The 21033-nt window shown below is 39.9% G+C and overlaps 3 protein-coding genes across 6 annotated transcripts in view; 2 read left to right on the forward strand and 1 right to left on the reverse strand.

The window, feature by feature from the left end:
- The window catches only part of LOC138982540 (uncharacterized), a 51065-nt gene extending 45192 nt beyond the window's left edge, over window positions 1–5873 (forward strand). For 2 of the 3 annotated variants that reach the window (XM_070355854.1, XM_070355862.1), the window contains 4 exons: window positions 1081–1149; window positions 2131–2333; window positions 2466–2544; window positions 3738–5873. In XM_070355854.1, the coding sequence (XP_070211955.1) occupies window positions 1081–1149; window positions 2131–2333; window positions 2466–2544; window positions 3738–3791 (405 nt within the window). In that variant the 3' untranslated portion in view covers window positions 3792–5873. Of the gene's footprint in view, window positions 1–1080; window positions 1150–2130; window positions 2334–2465; window positions 2545–3737 lie in introns of those variants that run through there. The other variant, XR_011460891.1, reaches the window with a different exon arrangement.
- A 762-nt stretch (window positions 5874–6635) lies between these two features.
- Window positions 6636–19168, reverse strand: LOC138982581 (coiled-coil domain-containing protein 124-A-like). 2 transcript variants are annotated; one of them, XM_070355909.1, is made up of 5 exons: window positions 19118–19168; window positions 15066–15246; window positions 12904–13063; window positions 8850–8973; window positions 6636–7686 (listed from the first exon to the last, which is right to left on the reverse strand). In XM_070355909.1, exons 2-5 carry the CDS (start codon window positions 15222–15224, stop codon window positions 7479–7481), a joined length of 651 nt encoding a protein of 216 aa, XP_070212010.1. In that variant the 5' UTR covers window positions 15225–15246; window positions 19118–19168; the 3' UTR covers window positions 6636–7478. The 2 variants fall into 2 exon arrangements, with proteins under 2 accessions (XP_070212010.1, XP_070212016.1); XM_070355915.1 differs by lacking the exon at window positions 19118–19168 and adding an exon at window positions 19000–19021.
- A 48-nt stretch (window positions 19169–19216) lies between these two features.
- LOC138982620 (serine-rich adhesin for platelets-like) overlaps window positions 19217–21033 on the forward strand; it is a 36050-nt gene continuing 34233 nt past the window's right edge. Inside the window, exon 1 of the mRNA XM_070355955.1 lies at window positions 19217–19441. Within this exon, the coding sequence (XP_070212056.1) occupies window positions 19269–19441 (173 nt within the window). The 5' untranslated portion in view covers window positions 19217–19268. The remainder of the gene's footprint in view (window positions 19442–21033) is intronic.

Consider the following 21033-nt stretch of genomic DNA (forward strand, 5'->3'; position numbering starts at 1 on the left):
TTGCTCAGTTATGGGCCAGCTATTGATATTGTTTGGAGGCATTCAGAGGTATTAATACAACTTTCATTCGATACAAGTAGACAACCACATTGACCCATTCATTGCTTGGACAAACAGCTAAAAAGAAGGAAAGCAAAATCTTCTACAAGAAGCATTGTTGTATTCCTTGTGTACTAATATGCTGTGTTCTCAACTGCAGTATCCGATGTAAGAAGCAGTGTAATATTCGTTGTGTACTATGTTGTGCTTTACACTGCAGTATCGCATGCAAAAAGCAGTGTAGTATAGTCCAATCTGCCCTGGTGACCACGTTTCAATAACTATTACCTGCCCTCAAAGACCACTCTAAAGGATCCCCAATAGTTTGTTTAATAACTGTTTTATGTAATTTACCCTTCCGTAGCGACCACTTCCCTAGGATGACCAGATTGGGCCTGTGACTTAGATAGTGGCTGTAGACAGGTCTGACTGTATTTTCCACTGTAGTATCTTATACACGAAGCGGTGTAGTATTCACTTTTAAGACCCCCCAACATTAGAGAAAATCAAGTCTTAAAAGGGAGGGAGTCTTAAAATGGGGGTACATTTACAATGGAAAGTATGATAAAACAAGGTTTTGTTTGTTCGTTCATGGGCTGAAACTCCCACGGCTTTTACATGTATGACCGTTTTTACCCCGCCATTTAGGCAGCCATACGCCGCTTTCGGAGGAAGCATGCAGGGTATTTTCGTGTTTCTATAACCCACCGAACTTTGACATGGATTACAGGATCTTTTTCGTGCGCACTTGGTCTTGTGCTTGCGTGTACACACGGGAGTGTTCGGACACCGAGGAGAGTCTGCACACAAAGTTGACTCTGAGAAATAAATCTCTCGCCGAACGTGGGGACGAACTCACGCTGACAGCGGCCAACTGGATACAAATCCAGCGCGCTACCGACTGAGCTACATCCCCGCCCTAAAACAAGGTTTTAAAAAAAAGAGGAAGTCTTAAATGTGGGGGGAAGGTCATAATACCAAGGTTTCACTGTGCAAGACGCAGGGTAGCATTCATTGTGTGTTATGTTGTGCTTTCCACAGCTGAGCTTGGTGGATCTGGCAGGCAGTGAGCGTGTGGGCAAAACTGGAGCTTCAGCTGAACAACTGAAGGTAAGCAAGCAGCCATATCTTCACTGCAAATAACAGAACAAATTTACGCTCCTTTGCATTTCTACTGTTGTTTACTGTTAATATCGTACCAGCAGTCACTCATTTCCTAACCCGTTCTTATTGTTTTTATACAAAAAAGAAAAATCAACAAGAAGACCTGTTTGTTTTATTGTTTTGTTTTAAGCTGACGTATAATATTCAAACCATATGAATTACAGGCAATCTTGTCAGTCAGGAAATCACATGTTGTATCAGCAATTTATTTGAGCTCATAGTTACTCACATAACTCGGAGTATCTCCTGAACATTCTGACTATGTTCTTTTTCTTCTTCTTGTTGTGTGTGGACTGTAATTCTCAGGCACATTTCTTGGGCTTTTACCTGTATGCAGATCATTTCTACATCCCACCATTAGCCAGACTCCATATTCAAAGATATTAAGGTCAAGAAAAATAAATGTTAAGTCCTTTGTACTGGAAACTTGCATTCTCCCAGTAAAGTAATACATTGTACTACGTTGCAAGCCCCTGGAGCAAATTTTTGATTAGTGCTTTTGTGAACAAGAAACAATTGACAAGTGGCTCTATCCCATCTCACCCCCTTTCCCCGTCGCGATATAACCTTCGTGGTTGAAAACGACGTTAAACACCAAATAAAGAAAGAAGAAAAATAAATTTAGTGTTTGTGATACCCAGACCGACCTTATATTTTTTCCCTCCCAATTCTAGAAACAATTTTGAACCTTAAAAAACATGCAAAAATGACAAAAGTTTTTTGCAGACTTTACAAGGAAAGTTATTCTTCCCTGACGTCCAGGTTACACAGCTCACACGATTTCCGGCCAATAAAAAGCCACATGCTACTGTGTAAATAAAATATAAAAAATAAACAAAAAATTTGCACTAATTATTTTGGCCTTTTCACTTTTGTTGTTGTTGTTTTTTGTTTACCTAACCTATATGTATATCTGTACTATTTCAGGAAGCTATGTCCATCAACAAGTCTCTGTCGGCGCTGGGCGATGTGATTTCAGCGCTGAGCAGCGAACAGTCCTTCATCCCGTACCGTAACAACAAGCTGACCATGTTGATGCAGGACTCTCTGGGTGGTAACGCAAAGACCCTCATGTTCGTCAACATCTCCCCTGCTGACTACAACGCTGATGAGTCCATCATTTCTCTCACGTAAGAGCTCTTTTTACATTTAGTCAAGTTTGACTAAATGTTTTAACATAGACAATATCTTATCAAACTAACTTAACAGTGATAGAATGAATAAATGAACAGATGATTTATATGACATGTTCTGTCTTCTAGGTATGCTTCTCGTGTGAAACTGATTACCAACGATGCCAGCAAGAACGCCGACAACAAAGAGATTGCTCGCCTCAAAGCTGTAAGTGATTTTGTTTTCTATTCCCAAAGCTCTTTTCACATGTCCTGTCAAGCATGCACGCTGTCCGTCAGTGAAATTCCAGCACGTATAGACAGTGCAATAACTGAAATGTGTTTTAAACCAAGATATTTACATGTTTGTTCAAGGCACAACCTTCCTTTTTGACATTCACTGCATGACAGAGTATTCTTCTTTTCTTTTTGGGTCTGAAGTGTAGTTATACTCCCCTTGAATTGTGCACTCGCTGCTGGGGCGTTTTGACAGGTAGTTTGACATTGCCTGCTGATTTTGAATTGTGTGTTTGTGTTTCGGTGTGCATGCTCTGGCGTACAGTGGAACCCCCCCCCCCCCCCCCCTTTTTGACTTGACTTAATTGACTTATTCCTGTAGACTCCCTGTGGAGCATAGGGCAGCTGTTGCGGTTTCTGTAGCAAGTTGGTTTTTTGGCGGGGTGGAGTTGCTAACCCCACGCCCAACCCTCCTCCTTTATCTGGGCTTGGGACCGGCTGAAAGACCTTTAGGGTGCATCCAGGCGGAGTCCCCCCCCCCCCCTTTTAAGACCTCCAAAAATCTGAGAAATCAGGTTTTAAAAAGGAGGGATTCTTAAAATGGAGGTAAATTTATAGAGGATATGAAGAGAAGGACGGAGAAAACACGGTCTTGAAAGGAAGGGAGGCTTAAATTGGGGGTCTGAAAAGGGGGGTTCTATTGTATTAGTTCAAATGCAAAACAAGCAGGATTGTTCACACCCCCCGCGGGTTAGGGGGAAGAATTTACCCGATGCTCCCCAGCATGTCGTAAGAGGCGACTAACGGATTCTGTTTCTCCTTTTACCCTTGTTAAGTGTTTCTTGTATAGAATATAGTCAATGTTTGTAAAGATTTTAGTCAAGCAGTATGTAAGAAATGTTAAGTCCTTTGTACTGGAAACTTGCATTCTCCCAGTAAGGTCATATATTGTACTACGTTGCAAGCCCCTGGAGCAAATTTTTGATGAGTGCTTTTGTGAACAAGAAACAATTGACAAGTGGCTCTATCCCTTCTCCCCCCTTTCCCCGTCGCGATATAACCTTCGTGGTTGAAAACGACGTTAAACACCAAATAAAGAAAGAAAGGATTGTTCACTGTATTGTATGATTGCTGTGTAACCACCAAGCTGTAACTCTGAATGTTTGCTTTTTCTTTCTTTCATAGGTGATTGCCAAACTGAAAATGGGAGAAAAGGTTGACGAAGAAGAAATAGCTTAGCTGTATCAAGCAAGGATTCAACAGCACAAGACGGAGCAGTCAACCGTTTTCTTCTTCTGTAACCATATACTTACGCCTTCAAACTGAAAGATGATTGCATGAATTCAACAATACCCTGATGTGATTTTAGGGTTTAGGCCATTATGGTTTGTATGATGGAAAGCAATTACCAAACAAGAAGCATTGAAGGAAGTCATTTTGCTGATTTTTTGTTTATCATTTTGTATTTTGTATTGCTTACTTTTTTTGTGTGAGGTCAGTTTACCACTTGGGGGAAAAACATTTCAAAAGATTGAGTACCTTATCGTTTTCTTTTCTAATTCTGTTGTTTTTTATGCAATAAATAATCAAGACAGAATTAATTATCACTTAATTTCTAAAGCAACACATAATTTGTTCCTCTCTTTTTGCTTTGTTTTTCTTCGTTAATGTTTGCTTTTTAAGGAAGTGCAATGAAAGGAACAGCTTTCTTGATTGATGTTAACTTTGTACTGAAATTTACATTCCAGAATAATGCCTTTGTAACCTTATATACTGATACAATAACCTTACCTGAATGGATATTTTTTTCATGTCCACGTTTTAGTCTATTAGAAATTGTCTCAACATTTGTGGCATTAAAAATCATTACGTTTTGGGACTTGTCTTGTATTTTAAAAGACATGGCGTAAATCAAAAGCTGTCTATATTTCAAAGTTGCTGGATAAGCATTTGTTTTTGTGATGAATAATCAAAATTGTGAAGAACGTTTTATACTTTGCTGTTAATGTAATTATCACTTGAACTTGTTTGATGAGCTTAATTTTGTGATTATTGAAATCTTAAAAAGTCAGTACTAAATAATGTGGGATCTGTGATAAATACTGGCATCTGATGAGATTTTTGCTTGCAATTGTGTGTTTTTTCACCCCAGGTATTACTTTACATATTACATATTATATGCGGAACTTTTAATATGGTAATTGTGCAATGTACACAAAATTGTGTAGTTACTTCCAAAGAGAAATTGCTCACTCTCTCTTTGAATTACCCTAAAATTTGAAGAAATAGTAGCTTTCGGCTAACTCACAAGATGTCAAAATGATGAATTTGTCGGAACATAAACAATTAACTTATACTGACAACACCGAAATGCTACTGACAACCTTTAAGTTAGGGAATTGCTCCATTTATCAGTAAGAAGACATATATATATATATATATATAACGTTGCAGCGATGTTCATGCTGGTTCTTTCTTTGCTTATTGGCTAGAGTGAGCAATCTCTCTTTTGCAGTATCTATTGTAGTAACCATATTATCCAGCTGTTCAAACATTTTTTGAATGGCACCAATTTCAGTTTTAGCTTTAATACGCAGTTGATTGGTTTTCCATGAAATCCACTCGGGGAAAACATGATATGTTATTATGAATCGGAGGCGATAATTGTTGTCTTATGTCAGAAGCAAAGTGATTGTTTAGAGTGATTAATTTCCCTTCTATTTGAGTGGATTTAATAGTAAAAAGTGTTACCAACTCTTTTGAGAAGCTGATGATCTGAAAATTGAAAGACACTCAAGTAAACCTAAAATAGATTCAAAAGTGGCTGCTTTACACTAGTGGTCTTGTTAATGGGATCAAACCTGAGCTGTTGTTAACGTAATTAGAAAGTATTAACTTATGAGTTCACAGAAAGCATGATATTGTTTAAGTTTCTTCTTTGATAGCTGAACTTTTATGTTTTTCTAGGATACCGTGGGGATATATTTTGGTTACAACTTCAGACTGTTCTAAAATATTTAAAAAGCAATTTTGACCCATTCCTAAAGAGTTGAAGCTTCAAACCGTCATTGCTTCTTCATTTATCTTTTACAATTTGAATTTGAATATCAATACCATCCGTCCAGTTGTGCATGTTCTTATTCGTCCTCCCTTATTTATTCTTTTTTTTCAGTTTTGAGAATTCCTGTATAACTATGATGGTTGTGATTTACTACAAAGGCTGGTCCTTAATTTGCGTATATTTGACCAACTCACTGCAGGGAAAGTGGGTTATATTTGTGTTATTTTAATTCCCGTTATATAAACAGTATCTAACAATGATTTTCTCTTCAGTCAGTGTGTGTGTGTGCTTGAGCGTGTGTGTGTGTGAGTGTGTGTGTGCTTGAGCGTGTGTGTGTGAGTGTGTGTGTCGCGGTGTGTACGTGTGTGTGTGTGAACATGGGTAACGTTTGTGAGAGCATATATTTCACTTTCAGTCTGTGGTGCATGTAGAACCAAACAAACAAAACAAAACTCTCAAAACAAAAAGAAAAGCAAAGATGAGGAGAAAGAGGAGGAAATCTTTCACTTTGGACACTCAATAGACGATTATCAGAAATAACTGTCGGGTTTGTGTGGGTTGTGGACGAGACAATACCCTTGCCAAAACCTCGGACAAACACGGGAGGGGCCAATCACTAGCGAGGGGTGAGTTGGAAACACGTGGACAGGAGCACATGTTTCCAACACACCCCTCGCTAGTGATTGGCCACAAAAAAAACGGGAGATTTTCAAACCTTAGAAGTGTGCAAAGTTTCAAAGGTCTAGCTTCAATAACATCCGAGATAACGCCAACATTAAGTTTTTATGAATCAAACATGACCCTGCTGTGACCCAAACATTTTATGAGGGTAAACCAATCTGGGGTCGTGCCGGGAGATCATGAAACCCTAGAAGTGTGCAAAGTTTCAAAGCTCTAGCTTGAAAACCATCTGAGATAACATCAACGTTAAGTGTTTTGTCCATGGACAGTTGGACGGCCATACAGACGGACACTGCACAGTATTGTAGACTCACTGATAACTCAAACGGTGAGTCAAAAACTCATGTTTAGTCATCAATTTAATTCATTCATTGTACCCAAAACAAAGTCACTTTCATTTACAAAAAAAGACGAACAAGGTTATCCAATCAGAGTAACATTCAGCAAAATTAAAAAATAAAGACAGTAACTAACAAGCAGCACACAACTGAAATTAAAACATTACACAATCTGTGCTGTGTCCAGACATATATTGTACATCTATGTATGTACAATGAGCATAGCTGCACTTCACACACAGATAATCTGTCTCTCTCTTTTATACACACACACACACTTAGGAGACACATAACACACTCTCTCTCTCTCTCTCGTTGCAAACACCAGCCAAAAAATACTTCAGGGATTGAGAATCAGATATTCCTGAAAGCATCAATTCAGTCTTTGACACACATAAGCACATCTGCAGCTCACCAAGGAAGATTTTCATTCATCAAATGAATGAAGCAAATGCAAACCGGCTCTTTGAAACATCAAACAGAAAATAAATCTTTCAATTTAAGATGGACTGAAGTCCTATATTTCTGCCAACCTGAAAGCAGGAAGACCAGGCAAAATAAACTAAATCTTTGATCCACAATAATTGATCAGTATATGAAACAGCGAGTGTTTTCAGGAAGGATAAAATCAGTATGCTTCTGGGTTTTAAAAAAGGTATCTGAACTGTGCACCAGTAGCAAGCAGCTGCCAGAAATTCAGCTGTGCTTCTGTTGCAAAAAAAAAAAGAAAAAAAAAAGAAAAGTTCTCTGTGTAGGAAAGAAACAAAATGAAAAGCAATAAAAGATGGGGTTGGTGGGTGGGAGTGGGGGTGAAAAAAAAAAAAAGAGACACACTAGATTACACTCCTATGTCTTTTGATTCATCATTGCCACACGCTGATTCAGAGGATTCTCTGGAGATTTCATCCAGTCTTTCTTCAACATCTGTTTGAGTTGGGAAAGTCTCATGTTCGGATTTTCGGCCTTCAAAATGGGCAGATTTTCCGCTTCAAACTTGGCGTATGCTGCCTTCATTCGTTTCTCTGGATGTTTGTCGACTTCTGGCTCTCCAGCCCTGCAAACCGATGGATTGTCATTTATTATACAAACAAAAAAAATCCTGACACTGTGAAAGATCAAGGAATAATAACACTGTCACCAACTACAAAATCTACTTTGATCATGTGCTACATCACCTTACCACAAAAATCATTTTGTTAAATTTTGTTGACTATGAATGTAGATGTAAATGCTTGTATAACTGTGTTTTAATTTTAAATGTGTCAAGCGCAAAGAGCATAATTGTAAAGTTATGATGTTGCGCTATATAAATGCTCATTTATTATTATTATTATTAAATAATAGAGCATGATCTAGATCTAAACACATAGAGCCGGCAACATATTTCAAATTTGAAATGCGCCTGTTTATCACATTCTTTTTTTGCAGAATTTATCATGTATCCTCATCTAAATGTGGAACTTTCTCTAACTTGCAATAGTACATTTTCAACCCCACATACAGATTAAGTTGCATACTTTTTTTTGCACAAATCAAATTTAAATGGCTTGGTTTTGTAAGCAATGAATCTAATTGATAATATTAATGAGTACACATGTACACCCATAGCAAGCAGCAGTTGTTACTGTGCTGTGAACATCTCATATATTTTGTTACATCACCATTCTCTGCTTCTTGATCAAGTTATTGCCGCAATGACAAACCTATAGGTACAGTGGAATCTCCCTTTTAAGACAAAATAAAAATTCTGAGAAAGTCATGTGGTAAAAGAGGGGATGTCTGAAAATGGCAAAAATGTACAAATGCTATTAACAGAAAATCTGAGAAAACAGGGCCTTAAAAGAATTTTCCACCGTACATCCATTTCACAAGTCATGTGAAGCGATATCAAAACATTTAGTCACTGTTTCAGCCTGAAACTAAAACAACACTGAAAATCAGCCATCACCAAGACTACAATGTAGTAAGGCTTGGCTTGCCCAAACCCAATGACCGAGACAGATTGCGCTCTAAAAAAAAAAAAAAATTGAAAAAGCCGACCTACCGACCCTATTTTTGGGGGGTCATGTTACCCTAAACCAACATATATTTTTGTTTGGCCTAAGAAACAGACGAAAAGGTGATTTCAATGACACTTGCCAGAAAACAGGGCCTTAAAAGGGGGTTCCACTGTACAACTATAAGAAAGAGATGAAAAGTGATTTCAATCACACTTACCCCAGGACAGAAAGAGCCTCTTCTACAGTGCGAGCATCATCTCCCTCCAGTTGTAGTCTGTTGATGTTCTCTTCCAGGGGTTTCTCATCATGGGGAACATCGGCTTTCATAGCTGCTGCTGCCGCTGAGAACAAAATGAACAAATAACATAAATAAAACAGGTGTAAAATCAAATTTTTTTCCTGAGAAATAAGAGTCATACATAATAATAACATTATAAGACTATATGTAGTAATTATCATTCTTCCACAGGAAGTGTAAACTTACAAGAGAACAGCAAAACTCGTGTTTATTTTTGTTTGTTTTACTTATACACCTAAGTCAAAAGCTTATTTCTGCACATGTAACAAATCTCTTCAGATACTAAATTTCCCTGTCTCTGCTTAACAGCAGGAGTGCTATTCACAAGTAGTGAGACATTTGAAGGGGTGTCAGCGGCAAAAACATTCTTAGCTACTGCGGTGTAATTTCCAATTTTAACTGGTATACATGAGTCTATTATTGAACCCCTTTAGATAATGAGTTTGTTACCTCGCTTCTTGCCCTGTTCGCATGCGCACAAACACCCTTATCAAAGGAAATCACCGCCACTCGACGCTTCCTACTAGACGAGATAACCAAGGTCAGCGAGGCGACCGATTGCATCAGACCAGATGCGAACACAGCCATCCAAACATCAAAAGATTACCCCGGCAGCATTATGCCGTTAGCCATTGTGTAGCGCCGAGAGGGAGGTCCCGCAAGTTTAAAACCGTCACGTGACTTTGGCGGGTCGAAACGGGGTTTCGTGAATGGCAATTAGCATGACTTACAGAACAAACAGTGCCACCATGCGGTCAAGTGCCGTTAAAACCGTTCCTTGCATACCACTCCAGGACTCTGACTAGACTTTCTAACAAGACCAGACCTGTACACACTCAAAACACTCATCAGTAGTAAACAAACCAAATTTCAGTAGTTTTTAAAATGTTTCAGTAGTAAACTGTAACGACAGTTCCAAGACATAATTCTGCTCACAAAGCACACAAACTGAAACACTACGACGCAGTAGAATGGGAAATACTATTTATTAACAAGCCAAGGTGAAACATCAACACTGTTGTCTTCTTTGGTGACAGAGCTGGTGTCTCCTCTTCACTATCTGAATCTCGCTCTCTTTTTTTCTTTTCCATGTTTCACTTCAATCACAAGTTGCCACGCAGACGCTGGACGAACTAAGTCTAAGAACAAAGACTCAATGCTGAGAACACGCGCGCTTCCGGTAAATTGGAAAACGTCTTTTCAGCGCAACGGCCAACTAATTGGTCAAAACATCTTAAAACAGAAAAAAAAGTACAAAAATGTGTTTTTTTAGTAAAACATCGGAATTTCGGAAATTTAATTAAAAATTTGTAGCACCGTATTCTGCATATAAAAATCGGAGAAATTACGGAGAAACCGTAGATGTGCACAGGTCTGCAAGACGAATGGAAGAAGAAAAGAAACTTTTCATACAATGTACATGTATAGTTCTTTGTCGTGTCAAATTGCTAGCTTTTCATTTAATCCATCAACGTCATGACAACTATCAAGGCGTCACCTCTAACATAATCAAAAACTAAACTGAGCATGAGATCACAAAAGTGTACAAGCCTGAAACTGTTAAAATTGTGTAAACTTGGGCAATCTGGCGATCTTAACAATGATCTATGGAGCTTTGTAAGTGATGAAAATCTTTCCCATTGTGTTTCCTATGGTGCACCGTTTGATACTAAATGTATGTAGAGTTTTGGGGGAAAACCCATGTATAGGTACTGTTGTATCAAACAGTGCGACAAAACCTTATATAAGAAGAGTTTCTGAAAACCTGTCTGAAGTGCGCTTCAGAAGAGTTTCTAGGGAATACCTATACTGTAGTTCAGTCAAGTTTTGGGGAAGGTACCGTTAGTTTTGGCCCATATTTCAAGTTAGTTGGCGAGCTCGATTTGTGGTATCTATCGTTTCGGTCTTCAGTCATTTCTTCAGGACAAACCTACCAGTACAAATACAGCAGACTTCCACTAACTCGCGGTCTTTGGGGTCCAAAGATTTTTGATCGCGATATATCCGATTCGCGATGCAGTTTGGGGTCCAATTAAAGGGAAAAAACCGTGTTCTCTTCTGAGTCAGAGAAAAACGCGGTTATTTCCCTTGTTGGTCACAAAAAGCCTGTGAGCGTCACGTTGGCGTGTGTGCGTTTGCCGTGTGAGTGCATGTGTGTGTGTGCGTGCATGTGTGTATGAGCGTGCGTGTGTGTGTGTGCCCACGCACGCCTGGCATGTGGTTGTGCTACAATGTTCATGTGTATGTGTTACTGCGTTTCTCGCAAGTGTGACGCTTCTGTTGGCAACTAAGTTCTCAAAAGATTAACTGCGATGACACGTTTTCTTTTATTAGCAGATGACGATTTCTTTTCTTTTTTCTCCGACTCATAATGAATACATGTTGGGTTTAGCGCTGGTCTTATATTGACAACATACTATTTGACACCAACGATAGTTAGATCAGAATGATTGGTGGATCAAAATCATTGGTTGACGTTTACGTTTTTAGATGTGTCAGTTACTTGGATAAGCTTTTTTTTGGGTTTTGTTTTGCTTTGTGTGAGTCTGAGTTGACACGCGTTTTGTCTTTGGCAGAAAGCATGTAGATTTCTTCTTTGATTGTTTGCTTCTTCTGCCACCTGCTATAACGCAAGAAGCTGAAGCACTTCATGGCGCCTGTAGAAAATCGGGGGCGTCTAGCTGAGATCGCGATTAGCGAGACTCGAGTGTTAAATTGCATGACTGACTAGATTGCAGAAGACTGAAGCGCAGTTTAAGCACTTGATTGGCGCCTGTGGCCACCCGGACCGTCTAGCAGAGATCGCAATTAGCTGGACTCGAGTGTTCAACTGCACGCCTGACTGGCCATACTGACTGGTCAGACACTTAACCTCTATAGGCACGTGGCCAATTTGACGATACCGATCGTGGCATGAAAGTTCTTGACTGAGTGGGGCACGTGCGCGTGAAAGGTTTGTTTTTCTTTTGTTCGCAGGTCTCGATCAACCCGTAATGTACACAACCTGAAAACACACACACACGTAGAACACTATTTGGAGAGACTGAGGGAGAGAAAGAGAGAGAGAGACTGATAAGATGAAATGACAATTTACTGCATGATGAAAGGCCATCGGACCCAGAGAGAGATAGCGTGGTTATGATAGAATTTTTTTTCATGATTTGTACTATAAAAAAAATATTAAAAGTTTTTTTTTTTAAATGGTCGGTCCTGTTTTTTTCGGGGTCCAAGAGGTCTCTGCAATATACCCGAATTCGCGATTTAGTGGACCGCGAGTTAGTGGAAGTCTGCTGGAATGCAAAACTGACAAAGTGAAAGTGAATTTGATTGTGTATGTATGTGTGCAGGTATGCACACGCGCACTGCACTATGAATGTTCAATCTTTTGCCATCGCAACCCCATCCCGGTGGGGTCCTGATTTGGCCTATTATGGTCCGCTGGACCCGAAAAGCAACAGCTAGCTAACTAACCCCATCCCTGTCAGTAAAAAAATCAACCCATGCTCCCAATACTGTGCAACACGGCACTTAATAGCCTCGTGGGGTATATATCACGGTGTCAACCCTTCGAGCGGCTATTAGCGAACAAAGGAATGTCAGTTCAGTGAAGTGGGCCAGTGCTACATCGCAAATAAGCTGCCCTCAAGTACCCAACAATGCACCAGACTCTACCAAAAACATCATAAACGTTACTTGCTTCATGCATTTTTCTCCTTTCGACAGTTTACCAGCCGGCTGAGAAGTTGAATTGTAGTGCAGTCACGTAGCACATCTGAAAACCTGCCTCATGAAGTGGACTTCAGGAGAGTTTCTGGAAAAACTCTACTTATGTCGAGTTTCACCGCGCCGTTTGATGCCAAACTCACTGTCACTGTACTGAAGTAGAGCTTTGGGTGAGAAACCCTAAATTAGGTACAGTTGGTATGAAACAGCGTGTGATAAGTTTCCCATCTCTGATTACGTTGCCACTTACCCTCTGCCTCCAGTTTCTCCTCGTTGGCTTGGATCTGAGCGCGAGTGACCTTGACAGGGTTGGCCTTGGCTCCTTTCATCGAGCTCATCTCCTCATCGGCCAGTTTCTGCAGCTCCTTCTTCCTCTCCAGCTGCTCCAGTCGTTTCTTCTCCTTCTCATCCTGAAAAAAATAGTCCAGTGTTTCAGGGTTTCATTCCATTTTATACTTACCGGTAACCTTCCCATTGCTGAAAACATTGGTTCACTTCCTCCCAATGGAAAGCTAGCAGCAACAAGAGTCCAAAGTGTGTAAATGTTGAGGTACGTGGGATCAGCCACCTGCAGCATTTAAAGCAGAATGACCTTTATTAATTGTGCCGTGGCGATAACTTGAGGGTGGCACATGTATACAGCTTCTGACCCAGAGTGATCAGGTAAAGTTGACCTGTGCCCGTACAGCACTGGACTCAAACCTGTGACCCTGAGGATAACAACCCCTGTGCTCTATCAACTGAGTTACAGGACCCCAAGGGTTATTTCACACTTGTGTTGACTGACATTGCAGAAGAGACAAACACAGATAGGAACAGATCAATGGGTTGATGCTGTGATAGTTTCTTAAAAAGACAAACACAGATAGGAACAGATCAATGGATTGATGCTGTGATAGTTTCTTGAAAAGACAAACACAGATAGGAACAGATCAATGGATTGATGCTGTGATAGTTTCTTAAAAAGACAAACACAGATAGAAACAGATCAATGGATTGATGCTGTGATAGTTTCTTGAAAAGACAAACACAGATAGGAACAGATCAATGGATTGATGCTGTGATAGTTTCTTAAAAAGACAAACACAGATAGGAACAGATCAATGGATTGATGCTGTGATAGTTTCTTGAAAAGACAAACACAGATAGGAACAGATCAATGGATTGATGCTGTGATAGTTTCTTGAAAAGACAAACACAGATAGGAACAGATCAATGGATTGATGCTGTGATAGTTTCTTGAAAAGACAAACACAGATAGAAACAGATCAATGGATTGATGCTGTGATAGTTTCTTGAAAAGAAAAAAGAAAGGCAAAGGATAGCGAGGCTTTAAGTTTGTTTCTGATCATGTATACAAGCAGAATTAAAAATCGAAATGATATGTGAAAACAAGTCGCGTAAGGCGAAAATACAACATTTAGTCAAGTAGCTGTCGAACTCACAGAATGAAACTGAACGCAATGCAACGCAGCAAGACCGTATACTCGTAGCATCGTCAGTCCACCGCTCATGGCAAAGGCAGTGAAATTGACAAGAAGAGCGGGGTAGTAGTTGCGCTGAGAAGGATAGCACTCTTTTCTGTACCTCTCTTCGTTTTAACTTTCTGAGCGTGTTTTTAATCCAAACATATCATATCTATATGTTTTTGGAATCAGGAACCGACAAGGAATAAGATGAAAGTGTTTTTAAATTGATTTTGAAAATTTAATTTTGATCATAATTTTTATATTTTTAATTTTCAGAGCTTGTTTTTAATCCAAATATAACATATTTATATGTTTTTGGAATGAGAAAATGATGGAGAATAAGATGAACGTAAATTTGGATCGTTTTATAAAAAAAATAATTTTTTTACAATTTTCAGATTTTTAATGACCAAAGTCATTAATTAATTTTTAAGCCACCAAGCTGAAATGCAATACCGAAGTCCGGGCTTCATCGGAGATTACTTGACCAAAATTACAACCAATTTGGTTGAAAAATGAGAGCGTGACAGTGCCGCCCCAACTTTCACGAAAAGCCGGATATGACGTCATCAAAGACATTTATCAAAAAAATGAAAAAAACGTCTGAATACCCAGGAACTCTCATGTCAAATTTCATAAAGATCGGTCCAGTAGTTTAGTCTGAATCGCTCTACACACACAGAGACAGACAGACAGACAGACACACATACACCACGACCCTCGTCTCGATTCCCCCTTCTATGTTAAAACATTTAGTCAAAACTTGACTAAATGTAAAAAGAAGAAAAGAAAAAGAAAAAAAAATCAGCAAGTAACTAAATAATATTTCAGCCAAGCCTTTTTTAAAGGGAAAATGAGAATGGAAACTGGGCAATATGAATATGATCATCATGCTACAGAAAGAGCCTTAGTTTAAAACATATACAAGTTCTAACAAAATTACCTTTCGTTGCATTTTCCGAGCAACGTGTTTGTCGTCATCCTCCCATAATGCATCTTCCTCTGCCTGTTTCTTCTTCTCTTGTTCTGCAGTTCTGATTGTTTCTTTTCTTGCCCTTGCTTCTTGCGCCTTGGAGTTCTCTCCTTTGAATTTCTTTGGCATGGTGAGTTTTTGTCTCACACACCTGGCAAAAAATTATCACTTTTTCACTGTTCTTGTGTGTGTCCAAAATCATAAGCAAAAGCCTTCATGACTATTAGCATCACTGCAACCTTTGAATAACAAAATTAACTAACAGAGAGAGAGAGAGACGCTTTGATGGTTTCCTGTCTGTAGCTTAACAAGCCATATCGATAACGAAAAGCAAGAAAACACCAAGAAGCAAAAACAATACAGATAAACAACAAATTCACAAAAATACAAAAAAGTAACACATGCACACACACACACACACACGTATAGGTTCATGGGCAAAACAGGCGGGCTGTCATGAATATAGACATGTATTATCCTCAGAGAGAGAGAGAGAGAGAGAGAGAGAGAGAGAGAGAGAGAGAGAGAGAGAGAGAGAGAGAGAGAGAGAGAGAGAGAGAGAGAGAGAGAGAGAGAGAGAGAGAGAGAGAGAGAGAGAGAGAGAGAGAGAGAGAGAGAGAGAGAGAGAGAGAGAGAGAGAGAGAGAGAGAGAGAGAGAGAGAGAGAGAGAGAGAATTGAATTGAATTGAATTGAACGTTATTTAACAAGGCTTAAGATTTAAGGCTACGCCTTTTCTTACAATCTGTCCTTGGGACGCACAGTACAGACACACAATGATAAAATTGAAAAATTAAAAAGTTAAAAAGTTTACCAACAAAAGGAGGTCAGAAAACTTCAGCACGTGATGATAAAGATGATGATGATGATGATGATGATGATGATCAGATGATGAAGATGAGGCATGAAGAGCATACATATGTGGTTATTCATAAAATAAAATGCATACTATGCAAGTAATTATAAGTACAAACTGGTAGCAATCGAACATGTAGCAATAGTACAACAAAAATATGTTCAGAATATACAATGCACAGCATATCTTTGACGTAATACTAAGTGTGGTAAATCAGAAGGCGTTAAACTACTCAGACCTTAAGTGTTTTTTGACACATTTTTTAAAACTTTTTAATGACTTTAAGTGCTTAAAGGATGATGGAAGAAAGAGAGAGAGAGAGAGAGAGAGAGAGAGAGAGAGAGAGAGAGAGAGAGAGAGAGAGAGAGAGAGAGAGAGAGAGAGAGAGAGAGAGAGAGAGAGAGAGAGATCATTTAGGGATGGCCTGGGACAAGTAAAAAGTCAGCCAGCTTAGGTAATAGAACTTAAGAAACCATCTGGCACTGTGGCAGCTCTTCCGGCTGTATCTGGTGAAAAGACGTATGCAACAAATAAAAATAAAAATAAACAACATAAAAAGATCAACCATTTAAAGAACACTATAGTGAGTGAATCACTGAATGCTGATAGCAGAGAACGAGAGGGGCACTTTGGAGTTGGCTGGACAGACGATTGTTGCATGCCTGTTTTATTTCAAACGTTGAACATAATGCATTTTGTTTGGATTGACATTGCTCAAGTTTGAAAACATCATGCCGAGAAAAACATAGATTGCTTCAATTTTGCAACTTGCATCAGTGAAGAACAGCTGCAAAGAAATGTACCCGTCCTAGCTGACAAAACGTCAGGTGGGAAAGCCTATCGATCTATCACTGACCGCAGTCCAGTTGTAAATCGATCGTATTACTGCTATCTTCTGTGAACAGTGGAACTCCTCACAATCTAAGACTCATCCCTTCTTTTGAGACATCGGATTCTTAAACCTTTTTAGATTTTCTGTTTCAACCCTCTGTAAATGGGAACGTCCCACTAGTCCAAGGGTTCACTAGTCCGAGGGTTCACTAGTCCGAGGGTTCACTAGTCCGAAGGTTCACTATAGACGCTTGATTTTCCAGTTATTATATCGCCCCTTAAAAGGCGGTATATATAGGTTTCACTCTGTCTGTCTGTCTGTCTGTCTGTGTGTGTGTGTGTGTGTGTGTGTGTGTGTGTGTGTGTGTGTGTGTGTGTGTGTGTGTGTGTGTGTGTGTGTGTGTGTGTGTGTGTACGTGTGTGTGTGTGTGTGTGTGTGTGTGTGTCCGCAAATAGATATCCGATGTTTGAGAACCGATTTCAATGAAATTATGTGTGAGGCTGTAGTACAACCCAGACTCGATCCTCTCCATAATTCAGTCTAGACATCTGAGACCTAATGGAAACGAAGTCCGGAACCATAGGAGGCCTGTCTTCCCCTCCTTGTCCGACTGCTTGGTGAGCTGCGGCGACTTGTTCATCATAAACTCTTTTGATAGGCTTTGTGGGATTGTCTCTGATTTTCTGTTTTGCGTCGTTCAGAAACTTGTCCTTTTTGATCTGATCGGTACGTCAAAATCATGATTGTGTCCCATTTCCTGGTCAATTATCCTTATTTGAGGATTTTCTTCCTCGGGATCAAACAGATTAGTTGTGACATTGGACCTACACGTCTTTCGCCAACAGCACCAAAACATGGTGGTTTGATGTTTTTATTCAGTTGATACTTATGGTCTCTGTGTATCAGTACACGACCTCTTCCCCTGGAGCCAACAGCGATCCAAGTTGCCATCTTAAACGACTTGAAGAAGTTTACCTTTTGAGATTCCTTCTCGTGTGGCTCTGAAAGTTGTATGCTTAGCTTACTCGGAGAACGACAGGAAGCACATGAATAGTATTGCGCAAGAGGATTCTGCGCAAGTCAAAGATTGTCTAGCATTGCTTCCCTTGTCACTTGAAAAATGTGACCGGATCTGACAAAATGGTAGATAACCCGCGGGAACCTCTTTGGAGATACAATGTACATTGAATATAGGTCAATTTTGGGAGAATTGGGTTATTGGCATTTTGGGATAGTTTTGACACTTCTACACACATATTTGCCTGTTTTTGGATGTCAGTGGCTTATAAATGCCTGCAAATCGATATTTAATCAATCTACCATGCTCTAAATAAAGACAAAGGACGCTATAATTGACCGACTTTTCAACAAGAATGACAACATATATATATCCTTTACAGAACCCCATCATGTCGTATAGCGTTCGAAAGGTCACTGTGTCTATTTTTAAACCAGCTTCTAGGTTAAATTATGTTGGCCAACCATGAAGTTTAACACGCAATTCTTTGGGTGTAAACAAGAAAGAGGCTTCTACCAATCAAAAGCCACTTTCGAAAACTTTCTTGGTAACAATGTCCGTTCTCGGCTGAAACAGCACTCGTGATTGGTCGAAGCGGTCTTAAGGGGAAGTAATGCCTCTCTACCGCTTGTGTTCGTATGTTGCGATCATAGATCTATGGTTGCGATTGACTGCGAAAATGGAGAAAAGATTAGCGTTTCTGCTGAATTCTTGCAAAGCAGGTAACATTTTCGATGCGGAAGAAGAAGAATTGAAGTCGTTGATTGACGAGTACTTCCTCTCGGACTAGTGAACCCTCGGACTAGTGAACCCTCGGACTAGTGAACCTTCGGACTAGTGAACCCTCGGACTAGTGAACCCCTCTCCTGTAAATTTACCTCCTGTTTAACTGTCCCTTTCAAAGACCAGATGTTTTGAGGTCGTAAAAGGGGGGTTCCACCATATAAATAAATCTGACAGTCATTCATACTACCACTGTGTTATAATTTTGTGTTTGGTATGTACCGTGCTAGTGAAATGTCTGGCAGACTATAGTGACTATTAATTTTACGTGGGACTCAAGCCATCAAGTATAGCAATACCTTGAATGGTTGAAAACGACGTTAAACACCAAATAAAGAAAGAAAGAAAGTATAGCAATCGCACATTTTTCTGTGATTTTCAATACTCATAAGCAACATATTCTATAGAGCTTATTACCCAGCAAGGTGAAATTCGAGGGTGTACGTATGTTGACAGCTCAAGTGGTCACGAAATTACTTAGTAAAATGACATGATATTGATGAAGAAATCAGTTAATCACTCTACCGTGCCTTACCTCTTTCATGTACTGTTGTATTCGCAAACCGCTCAGTCATTAAAAACCTTGATTCTCATTTAGACTTTTAACTACATCCGGGACTTTGATGTTGGCGGCCTGTTTCAACTCGTAAGGTCAGTCGAATTGAAAACTTCATCGAAGTGCTTTTATGGTACTAAGATCTGCTAAAATGGACGCAGGGAGTGACCAAGATGAAAAAGGAACGACAGGCGATTGCATGCCCGTTGGGATGGACATGAAGCAGATTTTCTTCACCAATATTCAGCTCCTCGGGTTTGACGCTACTGCCTTTGCAATAAAATACAAGATTCCTTTCAACAAGTAAGTCAGTTTTAGACATCTGATGTGTTTATTCCCTGATTCAGTTCAGTATTGGTTAGTTTGACTTAATGTATGTGATTCGCCGACTATTGTGTTTTAAGAATCGTCAGATAATGCAACTCTGCTAAAGAAGCTTCAGACTTTCTCGTTCTTGTCATGTAGAGAAATGCAAAACCTGATTAAACTTAAAGTTTAAAATGGAGTGTGGATTTCATGAATCATAACCAATCACAATATCAGGAATATGTGCATACCACTTAAGTCTTAGAGTCAAACTAGACGCCATTCTTTCTCCACCAGATGATGATCAGATGCTATCCTGTCGCGTGTTTCTTTCAGGCGAGATATTCTTTCGGCTAGCCGCTCGCGAAGCTAGGAGGCGAGATTGTCTATAAAACGGTTTAATGGCTAGCTACGCAAGAATTAAACACCATTGGTTGATTCCGAAAAGGTCGTCTGCACTGGTCGGTAAAAAACCATGGACAGCCAATCGGATAGGCAGCTGTGCGGCCGCCATGTTTTCTCGCCAAGCGAGCAAGCCCAAAGCTACCTAGCGTCGGCTAGCGTCACACGTGGCGAGATGTTCCCAAGAAACAGTACTTCCTCGCCCCACTCGCCAATCTCGCCTGTAAGAAACAGGGGACAGGTTTCCCAATTGCTTCGTTTCCGGCCGATTTATGTGGAGCACGTGATGCGCACAAAAAATATTGGCGGTCTAGAAGTGTCGTCTGCGCAATGATCGCGGCAGCTTTCTTGACCGCCAAGGACGACCACGCACGTTGTGAGACGTCATTCGTTAGACCTCAATATGGACAAAGATTTCCTATGTTGAGTTGGAATTGCCCCACCCACCAATTTTTGGCACTGGGAGTGGGAGGATGGGGGTACAGTGTAGCCTACAGGGCTTGCCAAATCCCATTTCCCGTAACCCGGGGAAAGGTAAAAATTGGCCAGGAAGTACACATTCCCCAGGTTGCTTTCCCGCGGGAAAGACAACAATCGTATCTCTTAAAATGCACATTGGATGATTTTTGTTTACCTTAAACACGTTCCGCAAAGCCTGTCCATTCACAGATAAAAGAAAACAGTATTTGCAATGTCTGCTTCGTTGCCGAGTCTTTGGTTTTGTCGTCTGCTGTGAAACAAGAGAGTTGCTTCCCTTCCTGACAAATCAAAAATGTATTTTGATTCTCGAAATTTGATTGGTCCGTACTTGGAATTTAGCCAATGAATGAGCTGTTTACAATTATACATCCGGAAGGAGGTCACATACATGTGTTGTTTGCAAAAGACGCGTTGATCGTCTTTCTGTTTTTTAGTGCGTCGTGTGATTGTAATGTCGTTAATAGAAAGGTTCGGATTCGTGAAAACGAAAAGAGGGAGTAGTGACAGTAGTGCAAAAGAAGAACCCTGCAAAAAACTGAAAAAAGATGAAGTGTACGACCGAGAGAAGCGATCGAGGCAGTTTCTCCCTTCATGGAAGGATGAGTTCACGTGGTTGGAATTTCGTGATTTTTTTCGAAATGTACGGGAAACCTAAATATTTGGGGGGAAATGTAGAAATTGGATTTACATTTCCCTGGGAAATACAG

Source organism: Littorina saxatilis, linkage group LG1, assembly GCF_037325665.1.
Source record: "Littorina saxatilis isolate snail1 linkage group LG1, US_GU_Lsax_2.0, whole genome shotgun sequence".
NCBI classification, from domain to species: Eukaryota; Metazoa; Mollusca; class Gastropoda; order Littorinimorpha; family Littorinidae; genus Littorina; species Littorina saxatilis.